The following is a 15,927-nucleotide window of genomic DNA, read 5'->3' on the forward strand; positions in this document are numbered from 1 at the left end:
TGGGGGCGGGAGGGGCCCCAGGCAGAAGCACCGGGACTTGGAGGGTTCTGACGCCGGGAGAAGAGGGGTCGAGATACAAGAAGCCCCACGCCCCGAGCCGGTGGCCTCTCCTCGACGCCGCCCTCGTTAACTTGGGCGAGCCCAAAGCTGCAGCCACAAAGGAAGATTCGTGGCGTGGGCCCCTTACTTCCCCTCCGGAGCCCGCCCACCCATGAGCTCCTCTTCCTAGGAACTTCCTCCTTGCTGCTTTCCTTCTTTCCTCATTTTTCGTCCTTGCATCCCAGAGCTCCCTTTCCCTGACCCGGTAAACATCTCTGTCCTTCCCCCACCTCCCCGTGGGTAGTGGGTATTTATAGAAACAGATATGTGTTAGGGGACAGCCAGACCGGCCTGCCTGGAAAATCGATCCCCTAAAGAGCCTCCCAGGCCTGGCTCCAGCCAGCAGGGAGCATCGCCAATTGTCCCCCGCGTGTGTAAGCATGTTTTATGAGTGCTACAGGTTTGAGCACAGCAGAAATTGTAATTAACATTAACAAAAATAAGAGCCGCCGCAGCAGTCAAAACAAGCCACCCCTGTAGGATTCTGCAGTTGGACGTTATTCAAAAGGAAAGGGCAAGCGTTGCTTTGGAGGTGGGAAGGAAAAAGCACCTAACAGGTGCTGTGGTCTCTCAGGGCCCAGAGGGAGGGGAGAGGCCAGTGTGGTACTGGTTGCTCGTGGCTGTGGAGACTGGCAAGCTGGATTCGACTTCAGCGTGTACCTTTTCTCAGCTCCCAGGGATCACCCTTGGATGGTGGTGGCCAGCCTGGAGGAGATCTGCACTTGGAGGAGGTGATGGTTTGGAGGTCTTTTTTTCCCAATTGGATTTCCCACAGGAACAGCCTAAGATGGTTCTGTGTGAGGGATGCTTGCCAGGAATTGGTTTTATTTGCCAAGTGAAAGTTGAGTTCTTGAAAAACAGGCCGTCCCCCGGCCTACAGCGGAGTAGCTCTGGGGACATATGGGGAAACTTGTTTGTCAGAGAACTGTGAGGGGATGTCTAGACTGTAGTTGCACCTGTTAGACCTGGAGAGATGTGTGCAAGTTTCGTACGAAAATGTTTTGTTGCTGTTACTATCTTCCCCCTCCCTCTGTCTGTCTCTCTGTCCTGACATATCTGGTCCCAGGGGCTGGGAATTCATTGCACAGAAGTTAACTCATCTGTGTTGGACTGTGGATGGTAGTAGGATGGATGATGCTGTATATTACTGCTAAGTGTTCTTGTTGCAGTGATATTTTAGTTAAGGAACTGCCATTGATTTTAGGGGTTTAGATTTTTTTGTTTGGGATCATCTGACAATTTGGAAAATGTAATATCCAGTTTTTTTTTCTATGTGTTGATGTAATCACATGACATGGTGTGAGCTGGAAAAAGAGCTATTTGGTTTGCATGTGGATTCCAATTTTGTAAGGATGGGCTTTGCTTGATCAAAGCCTCTTTGCCATTGAAATACATGTAATGAAAGTAGATAAAACGACAAGTCTCCACTGGAGGGAGAGCCTGTGGTGCACCAGAAAAGGAAGGATGTGAATGTGCTTCTCAGTACTCCTCATAATGGAGGCCTGTATTTTGCTGTGGCATGCGCCAGATTTACTTGTTTTTAACGTGTGTGTAAACTTCGGTATGCTGTTAATTATTAGATGCTTGACTTTGAAGGTGTGAATTTGGGTTTCGATGGTGGTTTAGTTTTGATTTTATTTCTATAACATCGCAGATTTCATAGTACAGGAAGGATTAAAAGGACCACAGAGTTTATCTGGTTCTACTCTTTCAATTTATAGATGAGGAAACAGACTCAGACAAGGTAACCGGTTTCACCAAGATTCCCCAGCCAGTTCATATCAAGGCCAGAGTGAAAGCCTACACCCTCCTGCATCTAGTTTTAATATACTGATGGAGACTGCTAATTCTAGGAAATTGTACTAGCCTCATTGTAAATGCAAGAACCTTTGTAGATCCATATTCTCATATGTCTGTCAGATTTTTATAAATTTTTAGTTATTATTTCCAGAGTAATTACACCTAGAAAGAACTTCTAGAATGAATGGGGGGTGGGGAGGGCATTAAGGAGATAAAAATGATCTTGTCATAGGAGCTTGCCCACATTTTCTCTTACAGGTGATATAGTAGGCAGGTAAAATATATGATTATAAAGATTATAAGCTTTGGAATTTATCTAGTCCATTGCCCTCTTGTTTTATATCTCCATGCATAAGTTGTTTTGCATGTTAGTTATTTATTTCTGTTTGTGTGAGAGATAGAAGTATGCCTGTTACTTCCTATTATTTTTCTGTTATTAATTGGCAGTTGTTAATAGAAGTATTTTAAATTCAAAAATATTAAAATATGTGTAACTTTTATAACTGTTTTACTGTGTAAAACGCTCTCCAGTTATCAGTTTTATAAAATAATTCGAATTAAAATACACATTTAAAAAATGGCAGTATTTTGAAGAAAAACTAGACACTTTACTTAGGGCCACACAGACTGTCAGAATATTTGAGGAGGAGCTAAAATTCCAGTCTTTTTGGACTCAATTCTATTACCATAATACTATACAGCATTTCTGAGATGACTTCAGAAAAGTTTTTAAACGCCCAAAACTATTATCACAGTGAAATATCTGCTCTTTGCCATTTTCTTATTGGAAGAAATGAAAACTACCAAACTGGTTATTGTTTTTATGTAATATTTAATACCAAAGTACTTCATGATCAGAGAAGCCTTTGCAGGTCTCTCGATTTGAACCCATAAGTTGTAGCTGTTTTAACAATTGCATTCATTATGTATTTTTTGTTTTTTGTTTTGTTTTGTTTTTTTGAGACGGAGTCTCACTCTATTGCCCAGGCTGGAGTGCAGTGGCTCCATCTCGGCTCCCTGCAACCTCTGCCTCCAGGGTTCCAGCGATTCTCTTGCCTTAGCCACCCAAGTAGGTGGGATTACAGGCGCCCGCCACCATGCCTGGCTAATTTTTGTGTTTTTAGTAGAGATGGGGTTTCACCATGTTGGCCAGGTTGGTTATGAACTCCTGACCTCAAATGATCCACCCGCCTCAGCCTCCCAAAGTGCTGGGATACGGGTGTGAGCCACTGCACCCGTCCTCAGTATGTATTTTTAAATGTGACACACACTGTACTATACATTGACATATCGGAATAAGCCATGATCTCAGACTTCAAGAGGCTGAGCTGGAGGGAGAGGTTTTTAATATCCTTAAGTTTATGATGTAGTCTTGACATGTATTCTGGAAATGTTCTGGCGTTTGTAGTCCCTCAGCACCCCAGCCCTGCTCTCTGCCCCACTTTTTATAAGTCAGTTAATTGTGCTTTCGAGCTTGATTGTGATTTTAGAGCCCTGCAATATTTGAGATTCAAAGTCTTCTTTTGCTAAAGCTTCTGAAATGAATCTCTAACATCTGGGAAACTTTTAAGATTGCATGTGTTGGCCGGGTGCGGTGGCTCAAGCCTGTAATCCCAGCACTTTGGGAGGCCGAGACGGGCGGATCACGAGGTCAGGAGATCGAGACCATCCTGACTATCATGGTGAAACCCCGTCTCCACTAAAAATACAAAAACAAGCCGGGCGAGGTGGCGGGCGCCTGTAGTCCCAGCTACTCGGGAGGCTGAGGCAGGAGAATGGCGTAAACCCAGGAGGTGGAGCTTGCAGTGAGCTGAGATCGGGCCACAGCACTCCAGTCCTGGCGACAGAGCGAGACTCCGCCTCAAAAAAAAAAAAAAAAAAGATTGCATGTGTTGCTTTTAGGTGTTTGGTTGATGGGTTTGCTACAAGTGTTTATACATGGTGTGATTGATGTGTCTGCTACAGGTACTTTATGCTCGGAGGTCCTTTGCCTCCAAGTCTGTACTGATGCACTGCAAGCCTAACGTCTTGTGACTTAGGTCACCAGGGACATTTCTCAATTCCCTGGGCATTGACTTCATGTTTCCTTATGAAGGTACACAATGTAGTTCTCAGGAACAACTCCAAGAGAGGCAAGAGTGTTATAACAAGGAGGATCTATTGACATGTGTTCTTCCATCCCAAAGATACTTATTGAGAGCTTACTATATGCCTGGGTTTATGTTAATGAGGACTTAGAAACATAAGAGGGGACCCAGCTCTGGAATTGCTCACAGCCAAATGAGTACATCTGATGTTAAAACAATTGCAGTAAAGAGAAGTGTTAGGTTAATACTCTCCGAGTAGAGAAGTAGCTGTTTAGTAGGTCAGGGAAGGTTTACACAGGCGATGAGAGTTGAACCATGCATTGAAGGGTGAATCACCTAGGTATGAGAAAGGAGATTCCAAGAAACATCTGGAAAGGGGAATAATAATGCTCTCATTGACTGACTACTAAGCACTTTACACATACTACCTTATTTAATCCCCCTAATAACCCCAATGAGGTAACTTTGTTCCCTTCTTTTTGCAGACAAGGGCACTGAGGTTAACAGAGATGAAATAAATTGCCCTGGGTCACACATTTAGTAAATGGTGGAGCTGGATCATTTAATGTGTGTCTAACTGAAAATCTACCATTATGAAACGTGACCTCACTAAAAGCAGAGGAGTGTAAAAGTGCGTGGTGTTTTTTGGGTCCTGGGCTATCTAGCTTTGTTCCGCTTGGAGAGAAGAGTGACAGTAGTTGATGAGAATGGAAGGACTCAGATCATTTAGCCTCTACGTTTTAGAGCCTTGTGTTCTTACTGGTAAGTTCTTGCATTAGCTATGGAAATAGGTTACAGCCATGGGCCTTGGGCTTAAAAGCAAGAGTGGTCTCAGGTTGAGACTTTTAAATGGTTAACTCTAGAAGCACTATGGAGAAGAGATTTGAGGAATTCTAGACATAGAAGCAAGGGGGCATGTTACGATGCTGCCTTAGTTGTCCCAGTGAAAGACATCAGGAGAATGAGATGAGGCAGCGTTGATGGAAAGGGCGTGGGATAGTAATGATGCATCTTGGGTGAGGGAGGTGTTGAGAGGTTTTCCAGGTGCACAGTGCTGAGGATTCATTTGCAGGTGGATAGCCTGAGTGACTACATGGAGGGGAAGCCTTCTGTTGATCAAAAATGGAGGATTATGGGAGCGGGAAACCAGTTTGGTAGAAAAATAATGAGTTAAGTTTGAGTTGCTTATGGGAGAGGGAGCTGATTGATAGTTGGATATGTGTGTTTTGCACTCAGGAGATAGCACCTTGGCAGGTCTGAGCTCAAGGAACAAATGTGCAAACCTCACGCCATAGGCAGTTGCTGAAGCCCTGGCTGTGTTCAGGATCAGTTGCAGGGGCTTATGGGAGTAAGAAGCCAAGAGAATCGAGGCTTGAACCCTGGGGAGCTCTTGAACCCACCTAAGGTTAGGTGAACCAGTAGTTGATGCTGCAAAGGAGACCAAGAGAAGGCATTTGGAAATACAGAGGATGGTTGTTTCTTGGCAGTCTCGTTAGTTTTAGTTACTAAAACATTTGTGAGCATATATTAAATTATGCGAAACACAAAAATTGCTTAAAGTAAATTTCGGAGGCTTTTTGCTGTGTTTTTAGAAATCTCTAAAGCCCCAAGGTTAATTTTGTCCTAATGAAGCAGCTTTATGCTTTTTATACAGCATGTATACAGATAATGTGGATTTTTCTTCTGAAATATCACCACTCCACTCTGAAGATAATGGTTCTTTAGGAGAGAGATATTTTGATTCAGGCCTCTTTATTCCCTAGTGTTTGAAAGACCGCAGTGGACAGGAGAGGGTGCAGAGAGCAAGGCTGGGGAAGAAAAGCGTTGGACAAGCCTGTACCTCTTGTATATACGCCCAAGACTTGCCTGATTCATTTTTATGGACTGCCCTGCTTTTGGCATAGAACAAGGGTAAAATAACCTTTCTAGCTACTCTTACTGAATATAAGATTAGCTAGCATGGAGTATCATCTATGAGTTTAATAAAAAAGCTCAGTTATAAGTCTGAGAAATGATATCCCTGAGCCTATATGAAGTCACAGTCTGACAGGCCCCAAGTGTTGTCTTCTGTTTTGTTTTAGTTAGAAGTGGGCAGAGAGGAAGCTCACTCTCCACACAGTCATTGTGCCTATTATGTATCCAATAAAGTGTTATGTATCCAATAAAGAAAATGTGAACATCTTAGTCTGTTAGTAAGAAGGAGTTGGAATTTCATTTTATAATCCAGGTGTTCCCAAATCATTTTTTGAATTACTGTGTTACATATACACAGCCCTTCTGCTCTTTCAGTAGTATGTAAATCCCTAAAAGTAGGATTTAAAAGGAGCTAATAGAAAAAATACTGATGGCAACAGACTTCATCTAGTTAATTGTAAGCTCCTGGAGGGCAGGGACTCTGTCACTTTGGCAGCCAGCCTTCTGTTAACACCGGTTGAATGAATGAGGTGGATTGCGATGACAAGTTGATGTAAGATTTCATACAAAAATCACCTCCCAGGCTGCTTTAAGACTTGGGGTTGTCCAAGGCAGGAATTTCTAACTGGGAGAGGATCCTGGCTGCCCCTCTCCTACCCCTTACCTCTCAGCAGTCATAATGCTTAAAGGAAATCCCAAGAAGATTGTCAGTAGAGGGCTGGGGCCCCTTGGCTCACACCATTGGTAGACAGGAATGCTCAGGGATGGCATGCGTACCTGAAACAAGAGGTTGCTGCTTTGGATTCCTGTTTGGAAACCTGAGTATCCCAGCTGCTCATAGAAATGGACATCTTCAGAGAGCTGAGCCCCTGACCCCTCCGGAGGAAGGCCAAACAGTGTGGTCGTTGCTTGGTTTGTTGGGCTGAATGCCTTAAATGGTTATTACAGTTAGTAAAGCCTGGAAACTTTTAAAAATAGGTTCAGGGTTTATAAGACATTGTGGTGCATATCTACATGGGAATCTTTTAAGCCTAAAACACAGGGTTTTTGTTTTTGTCACTGGATCATGTGTGCACTTAGGTTTCATCAGATTTTCAAGGAAAGGGGAAGTACTGGTGATGAAGTGTTTTCAGGATAGAGCTCTAGGTATTAGGGAAAGAGTAGTGAACAAGACAGACATGGTCCCTGTCCTCATGTTAATAAACTACTAGATGAAACATGAAAGGTACTGTAATCTGGGGGTGGAGGAGCCAACATAGAGTCTTATGTGTGCATGTTTTTTCTGTATCCTGTTTCATTTTTATATCAAGTGTGGATTGAGTGGAACTTCTGTGATGTGCCAGGCCCTATACTAAGTGTTAGATATAGAATGATAAAGTTATGGTCTCTGCCTCCGTGGGGAACCCTGAATATGTACAGCAAACCATCTTGTCTGTTAGGCATGGCATTTATGAGGTCCGTTTTTCAGGATCACATGTTTTGTGGCCTTTACTCAATCCAAATGGGATTTTGTAAAGGTGGGGTGGAGCGGGTGGTTGTTGATGGGGGTTAATTATACCCCATTTGAACAGACACTTCTTCTTTTCTATTTATCTTTCCTGTCTGAATTCCAGATTGGCGGCAGTAAGCACACAATGAATGATCACCTGCATGTCGGCAGCCACCCTCACGGACAGATCCAGGTTCAACAGCTGTTTGAGGATAACAGTAACAAGCGGACAGTGCTCACGACACAACCAAATGGGCTTACAACAGTGGGAAAAACGGGCTTGCCAGTGGTGCCAGAGCGGCAGCTGGACAGCATTCATAGACGGCAGGGGAGCTCCACCTCTCTGAAGTCCATGGAAGGCATGGGGAAGGTGAAAGCCACCCCTATGACACCTGAACAAGCAATGAAGCAATACATGCAAAAACTCACAGCCTTTGAACACCATGAGATTTTCAGCTACCCTGAAATATATTTCTTGGGTCTAAATGCTAAGAAGCGCCAGGGCATGACAGGTGGGCCCAACAATGGTGGCTATGATGATGACCAGGGATCATATGTGCAGGTGCCCCATGATCACGTGGCTTACAGGTACGAGGTCCTCAAGGTCATTGGGAAGGGGAGCTTTGGGCAGGTGGTCAAGGCCTACGATCACAAAGTCCACCAGCACGTGGCCCTAAAGATGGTGCGGAATGAGAAGCGCTTCCACAGGCAAGCAGCAGAGGAGATCCGAATCCTGGAACACCTGCGGAAGCAGGACAAGGATAACACCATGAATGTCATCCATATGCTGGAGAATTTCACCTTCCGCAACCACATCTGCATGACGTTTGAGCTGCTGAGCATGAACCTCTATGAACTCATCAAGAAGAATAAATTCCAGGGCTTCAGCCTGCCTTTGGTTCGCAAGTTTGCCCACTCGATTCTGCAGTGCTTGGATGCTTTGCACAAAAACAGAATAATTCACTGTGACCTTAAGCCCGAGAACATTTTGTTAAAGCAGCAGGGTAGAAGCGGTATTAAAGTGATTGATTTTGGCTCCAGTTGTTACGAGCATCAGCGTGTCTACACGTACATCCAGTCGCGTTTTTACCGGGCTCCAGAAGTGATCCTTGGGGCCAGGTATGGCATGCCCATTGACATGTGGAGCCTGGGCTGCATTTTAGCAGAGCTCCTGACGGGTTACCCCCTCTTGCCTGGGGAGGATGAAGGGGACCAGCTGGCCTGTATGATTGAACTGTTGGGCATGCCCTCGCAGAAACTGCTGGATGCGTCCAAACGAGCCAAAAATTTTGTGAGCTCCAAGGGTCACCCCCGTTACTGCACTGTCACGGCTCTCTCAGATGGCTCTGTGGTCCTCAACGGAGGCCGTTCCCGGAGGGGGAAACTGAGGGGCCCACCGGAGAGCAGAGAGTGGGGGAATGCGCTGAAGGGGTGTGATGATCCCCTTTTCCTTGACTTCTTAAAACAGTGTTTAGAGTGGGATCCTGCAGTGCGCATGACCCCAGGCCAGGCTTTGCGGCACCCCTGGCTGAGGAGGCGATTGCCAAAGCCTCCCACCGGGGAGAAAACGTCAGTGAAAAGGATAACTGAGAGCACCGGTGCTATCACATCTATATCCAAGTTACCTCCACCTTCCAGCTCAGCTTCCAAACTGAGGACTAATTTGGCGCAGATGACAGATGCCAACGGGAATATTCAGCAGAGGACAGTGTTGCCAAAACTCGTTAGCTGAGCTCATGTCCCCTGATGCTGGTAATCTGAAAGATACAACTTTGCTGAGCCTTATTGGGTTGAAAAGGAGTAGCTCAGACCTGTTTTTATTTGCTCAATAACTCTACTCATTTGTATCTTTTCAGCACTTAATTTTAATGTAAGAAAGTTGTTCATTTTGTTTTTATAAAATACATGAGGACAATGCTTTAAGTTTTTATACTTTCAGAAACTTTTTGTGTTCTAAAAGTACAATGAGCCTTACTGTATTTAGTGTGGCAGAATAATAACATCAGTGGCAGGCCATTGATTACTTCATGACTGCCACCCATTTACAGATTGGTGTCAAAGACATTCACTATGTTTTTATGGTTCATGTTATATCCTCCCCAGGGTGACAGCCCCTTAAGGCCCTCCTTTTCCCTCCATGCTCCAGGTCCGTGCACAGGTGTAGCATGTCCTGCTTCCGTTTTTCATAAATTTGGGTGGTGGGGTAGTGGGAGGAGAACGGTCAGAATGAAAGTGATATCCTAAGAAAAACTGTACCTTAGAGATTTTTCTCTAGTGCTGAAACAAATAAAAAATAAGATCCCCAAGGTTTAAACTGCCCAGTTAGCATTCTGACATTCTAAAAACTGGCAAAGCAGCTTTTAGTGGATAAATGGAAATGGAAACGTGTGTGTTCCTCCAAATTTTCTAGTATGATCGGCAAGCTGTTTTGTAAAGAAGCCTCATATTATACAGAGTTGCTTTTGCACCTAAATTTAGAATTGTATTCCATGAACTATTCCTCCCTTTTCTCTGCATTTTTCCTCTCTGTTCCTCTTTTAATACCACACATCTGTTGCTTGCATTTAGTTTGTCGTCTTCCTTCAACTGTGTATCCCAGACTGTTAATACAGAAAAGAGACATTTCAGCTGTGATTATGACCATTGTTTCATATTCCAATTAAAAAAAGAATAGCAGCCTAGCTACTTAAGGTGGGGATTTCCATAGTTCCAAAGAAGATTTAGCAGATTAGAGTGAGTTCACACTTTTCAGGTGCCACTGTAAGGTTCTCTTAGCCTGGGAAACTATCAACTTTTTCTTTAAAAAGAAAGAGGGTTGAAAATCCTCTTGACGAACAGAAGTCACTTTGGCTGGTTCAGTAAGGCCAATGTTAACAACGTGTAGAGGAGGAAAAGTTCAACCTCAAGTTAAATGGTTTGACTTATTCTTCATATCATTAGAAGAACCCCAGAGATAGCATTCCTCTATATTATTTTACTTTCTTTTGGATTGCACTGATTATTTTTGTGGGAATGACACTTTATCTGGCAAAGTAACTGAGAGTTTGGTAAAAGAATATTTTCTTCTCTGAATAATAATTATTTTCACAGTGAAAATTTCAGTATTTTATCACTAATGTATGAGCAATGATGTATATGAATTTCAAGGCACGTGAAACAAATTTTTTAGTATGTGCAATTTAATATAGAAAGATTTCTGCCTGTTTGGATGATAGGTTTTGGGTTGTACAAATTAGGATAAGTAAGCTTATATATGCACAGAGATTATTGTATTACCTGTAAATTGACTTACAAGTACTTAAAAGCATGGTCCCCAGTGAGGCCAAGAAAGTTTCCGGTTAAGTTCTTTAGTAATAATCCTACAGTTTATCTTAAAAAAAAAAAAAAAAGTTTTGAAAAAAACACTTTAGGCTTCGTTGGTTGATGGTGGACAAAAATGCTCAGGAAATATTTCAGATATTTGCCAAAAAACCAGTAATAAGGTTAGCTTATTAAAATAGTGATAGATATTTGCTTTACTATTTAAGGTGTCACTGATAAATTAATTTGTACTTCTGTGTTTAGAAATTATAGCTTCTTTTCCCTTAGTCAAATTCTCAGCATATTATACACATTTCTGTGTAATCTGTGGAAGTGCAATAATATGTTAGTTACATTTTAAATAATGCTCACATGACAATACTCCCAATCAACGGTGTATAGAATTTAAGGATCTGTGTATTAGATTTTGGCTTAAAGGCATAAGAAGTATAAGACTTGGTTTGGTGGCTTTGTAAGACCACCAGCCTCTTAATGATGGTTAGCTTCTTTAGGACATTAAATCAATAAAAACATAATGCTGTTTTCCTCTTCTAATGCTCCTCTTCCATTTCCAGTTATCTTCACATTTACGTTTAAATATAGAAACCTGAGTCTGCCGTTATTAATTTCCCTATAAAATGATGATACATGTGAAAATTTATAAATGGACTAATACTGCTTGTCTTTCCCCCACCGCACAAAACTGGTTCTTAAGATGCCAACAATGAATTTGGGACTATCTTTATTTCTCAATGGAAACCGAAAACTTTTATACCAAACTATAATGTGCAGCACTGTGGGGCTTTCTTTTTTTTTCTAAATACAGTGAAATTTTTTTATTCACAAGAGCTGCCACATTTCAGCATTTAGTGATAGAGCTGCTTTAATAAAATTCTAGTTTGATTGTCATGTCAAAAAAAGAAAAATGTTGCATCTTTGTGATTTTAAAACAAATTAATGAAGGGCTCTGATAGGCTATTAAGAGTTGGCTTGGAAACAGTTTTTGGTCTCACAGGTTACCATTGTCTAGGGATGTCAGCACTGTTTTCAGTTTTAGGAATAGCACAGTGTTGTCTTGTCTTTGGCAGTCTCATTTGGCTCTGTTTCTTGCACCGCCACTGTGTTCATTACCACTTAAATATATTGCTCCAGCAGTGGAACAACGGTGGTGCAAGACATTGTAGATTAACAGTAGAGGAGAAATTGTGCCCTTAGTGTTAACAATGTGCCTTTTGTTCTGAATGCCATATTGTAGGGCATGCATTTTTTGGCCTCTTTAACTCTTTGAATACTAGTCAGTAAGGATGGAACCCATCTCTGCAAAAATACATCTGTCTTAAATATCTAGTTACAGGCCTTAATAAAAACCATAAGGCATGACTCATCTTCAGGCACTGAAAAAAGATAACCATCAGGTAGTGTTACACAGGGACTTCCTATGTTTAAGGGGTTAAAGATGGTCTTTGTTGTATCTTAACATCAGACTGATTTTTACATTTTTTTTTGTTGTTGTTATGCTAACACTAGACAAAAATCAACTGTATTTGTAAAACTTTACCTCAAACCATTTAATTTTATAGTGTGATTAATCCCAGGGCATTTGGTATGAACCAAAGTGCATTCCTTTTATATGTGCCTGGCTCTAGTAAGGATGGCCAGGGATTTTTACAATTTGGGTGCAAGGCACTTAAGCCACTTTTAAACTTAATGGGTGGTTTGGGGTCGTGTTATATGACTCCATCAGAATGTTAGAAAACACTTTAGGCATCAGTAGCATTGGGCCATATTGGAATCCTAAAGTGTGAATTATTTTAAAGAGAGCATTCATTTTTGTAATTTTTTTCATCAAAAATATTTCTGGTAAGCAGAAGACTTTTTAAAAAAACTGATCTGGTCTCAGTAAAGGTTTTAATATTGCCCAGCATAATGCTGTAATAGCATTAAAAAAAAGTATTTGTGAACTCTGTTTCTTAGGGGCTTGTACATCTCTCTGCTATGGACATATATAAAATTAATTGTAATTAGCTCAACTGCTACAGTTATGTCTAGGCAGTGGCTTGGGGTTTTATCGAGCAACAACTTAGACATGTGACTGTAATATGCTGCAACTGTGTGTACTGAAAATATGTGAAAATGGTTGAATGTGGACTGTGTATATATGTATGTAAAAATTTCTGTGAGATGCTGCTGTCGCCACTTAACATGAAATATGTTCTAGTGGATTTTAATCCTAGTGGCCAGTTCTATGATACTGTATGTATTGTACAGCTGATGACAGGAGTAAGACTGTTTAGTGAATATTTGTTAAATTTTATTGTTGTGGCCAGAGATAATTTCAGAATAAAATTTTAATGTCCTACCTTACTTTTCTCCCCTTTCTAACTATAATTTAACTCCTGATCTATTTCTGGTATTATCCTTTGTCAATTAGCCTGGAGAGGGTTTAGAATGCAAAATGGATAGCTCTATATCAGTGTCTTGAGAAGTTAAAATAATTCATTCTACTAGTTTGTTCATAGCAGTACTTTATTAGTTCAATATAAGTATGCAGATTCCAAGTGGAAAGACAAAGGTTTTAGTAAGTAGCTCTTGCTTTTCCTAGGATATTCTATTCCTTTACCTTTAAGATTTTTATATTAACTTTTTTATATATAGCCTCTGCTGTGTTATTATGCTAGAGCTTCATATCTTTTAAACTTCACGATGATAGTTAAGCTGGGGGAGCAGAGCCTGTCAATTATTCCCCACTAGTCTTCATTCTTTTCTGTGCACAAGTGCTGGTAAATTATTCTAATGTGTTCTAACCAGCTCCACCCAATGTTTTTTAATGCTTATGAGTTTGCAGTTTTTGTACTTGGTGGTCTCTGTGGTTCATATTTTTTTTGTGTTGTAGTGTCTCCTGCCTTGGTTGGCTCAGAAAATAAGGCCTAGGAACTGCAACTAGCTCATGATTTGTCAGGTTCAGTTAATACCAAGCTAAGAGTTTACTTACAGATGACAGCAAGCAGATGCTCTAGTAATTTGTCGGACATTGCAGGGATATTGTGTAGTCAAATATTTCCCTCTTGTGGAAAGAACTACCTCACATTTTTATTTATTTTCCTTCTGTTACCAACAGCCAAGGAATTAACTTAGTGTGGCTTCCTGCATCAATACCGGGATATACTTAAACAAGGGAATGCTGTAAGAGTTCCCAATTGTCTCGTCACAGCCTGGGCCATAGATTTTCGTTACTGCTAATCTTGCTTTTTAAAGTTCACACCCAGTGCAAAAAATCCAACCAGCAAACTAATCCCAAAATCCAATATATTTAGAAATGTAAGTGTTAAGAGATGTGCATTGTGTACAAAATTGAAAATTGGTGCTAAAGTGGCAATGTAAATTTAAAATTTCTTGTCCAGATCTGACTGACTGACTGACTGACTCAGGAGATTATAATTCCTACTCATTCCCTTTCCTTTTAGCACATCTTTCAAAAGCTCTTTTTAAAATTGATCAGTGTGCTATTCTGTTTGAGTCTCTACAATCCTATCCCTTTTGGAATCAACAGCTACACAAAGAAATATTCTTGGAACTTCAAAGTTGCCTTCAAACTAGCTCTAGAAAATGTCCCTAGCTGACATTGGCATCGGTCTGTTAGAAGGGGAAATTGATTTGACTACTTTCTCTTTTGAAAAGAGCATTAAGAGGGATTTGAGGAAGGTATTTGTGACTTTCCTTTTTTTCTTTAGTTTGAAGTACACTTCATTTCCTTTGGGTTATTAGGCAAATAAACACTTGTCATTAGTAATACTTAACACTGTCCAAAATGAAAAATGACTGCCAGTGTGTTGCACATACATGAGAAGACATCTTACTGCAAAGTCTTTGGTTTGTTTCCTTACTTGGTTTGACTTTGACTTACTGTTTTGCTATGGTCACATCCTTAATATCTGTGGTACATTTCATATGTATATGGGGTGGGGGCATAATTGCCTTTCCCATGTGTCTCAAGGAAGCTTAATGAGGAAACTAATGAGTTATTACCCTTCTGAAGAAAGCTGACATTTTAGGAGTATTAAGTCATCTATAATAAGGAGCAGCAGGAATATATTGTGATTGTATCACATGTTCCAGAGAGCATTACCCCTTACATAGAAAGCTCCTTGGAGCTTTCATGGTGTTGCGTGAACATCAGTTTATCCCTTATACATCCCTGTGAGCTATAATTATCCTCATTTGATATTTGAGGAAACTGAAGTGACTTGCTCCAAAGTGACTTTACAGAAACATTGCAGTTTGAGGCTTAGGTTGTAATCAGATAATTTTGATCTTGTACAGTAAGGGAAAATCCATAACCATACATAACACACAAAAGTTTAGAGAGCGGGGGAAGTTGAGCTAGCAATGGATATTTCTATTATTTAAGTTACATACCAGTTTCCAGGAATATTTTTCAAATGGGACAAACTAAAAAGTTGAGGACTAGAGCATCGTAGTCTTCTTAAGTGCACCTCATAACTTAATGCATGTGCACACACCCTCAGTTAATTTGTAAGAGAGTGACTTCTCATTGTTACTTGTGGAGAGGCTAATTATAGTAGCTTCTTTATTTTCTGTGTTGCTAAATTTTTTTTTTACATTTGAAAGTATGAAAATACTATTTTTGACACTTTATTGTTTCTCAGGGATTAAAAGTTAAATTTTACTGACTGTAGCAGCAGGTAAATCTCTTAAATTTACTCAGGTTTCCTATACTTTGCCTCCATATTTAAGAAAATATAGAATGCCTGCCAGGGAAATATATAAAAATAAAAATTTCAAATACAATTTTAAAATACCAATTTGTAAATAAACCAATTTTACAAACTAAAATATTGTGTCTTTCCTTGCTTTTTATCCCAATTTATCTCCCCTCCTAAGTTTGAGGAGTTTTATATATTAAGGCTCTTTCTTCATTTGTAAAAATGAAGCATGCTATTTGCAAAGCAAAAGCCCATGAAAAGCCCCAAATCATTTAAGTAAATCTCATTGAATTGTTTTCAATTGTTTTGGGAGAAATGTAACTAATTATAAGCAATTTATGTAGACCTGCTGCAAATAAATGTATGAGTAAATTTGGGCTAATTTGTCATCTTTTTATCTGAAGAGGAATACCCTACTTAATTTCCCTTCTCCATAAAATTCAGTTTATCAGAATTTTGGCTAGGGTAGCTTTAAATATATATATAAAAAATGCAGATGGCATTTGTCAAATAT

The 15,927-nt window shown here is 40.5% G+C and overlaps 1 protein-coding gene across 3 annotated transcripts in view; it reads left to right on the forward strand.

Moving 5' to 3' along the window:
• DYRK2 (dual-specificity tyrosine-(Y)-phosphorylation regulated kinase 2) overlaps positions 1-15,543 on the forward strand; it is a 17,387-nt gene extending 1,844 nt beyond the window's left edge. Inside the window, exons 1-2 of one of the 3 annotated variants that reach the window (XM_011929266.1) lie at positions 1,506-1,695; positions 7,514-15,543. In XM_011929266.1, coding sequence (XP_011784656.1) covers positions 1,570-1,695; positions 7,514-9,121 — 1,734 coding nt within the window. In that variant the 5' untranslated portion in view covers positions 1,506-1,569 and the 3' untranslated portion in view covers positions 9,122-15,543. Of the gene's footprint in view, positions 1-1,505; positions 1,696-2,514; positions 2,711-7,513 lie in introns of those variants that run through there. The other 2 variants (XM_011929268.1, XM_011929267.1) reach the window with 2 other exon arrangements.
• Positions 15,544-15,927: the final 384 nt, after the last annotated feature.

Source organism: Colobus angolensis, unplaced genomic scaffold, assembly GCF_000951035.1.
Source record: "Colobus angolensis palliatus isolate OR3802 unplaced genomic scaffold, Cang.pa_1.0 Scaffold80, whole genome shotgun sequence".
Lineage (NCBI taxonomy): Eukaryota > Metazoa > Chordata > Mammalia > Primates > Cercopithecidae > Colobus > Colobus angolensis.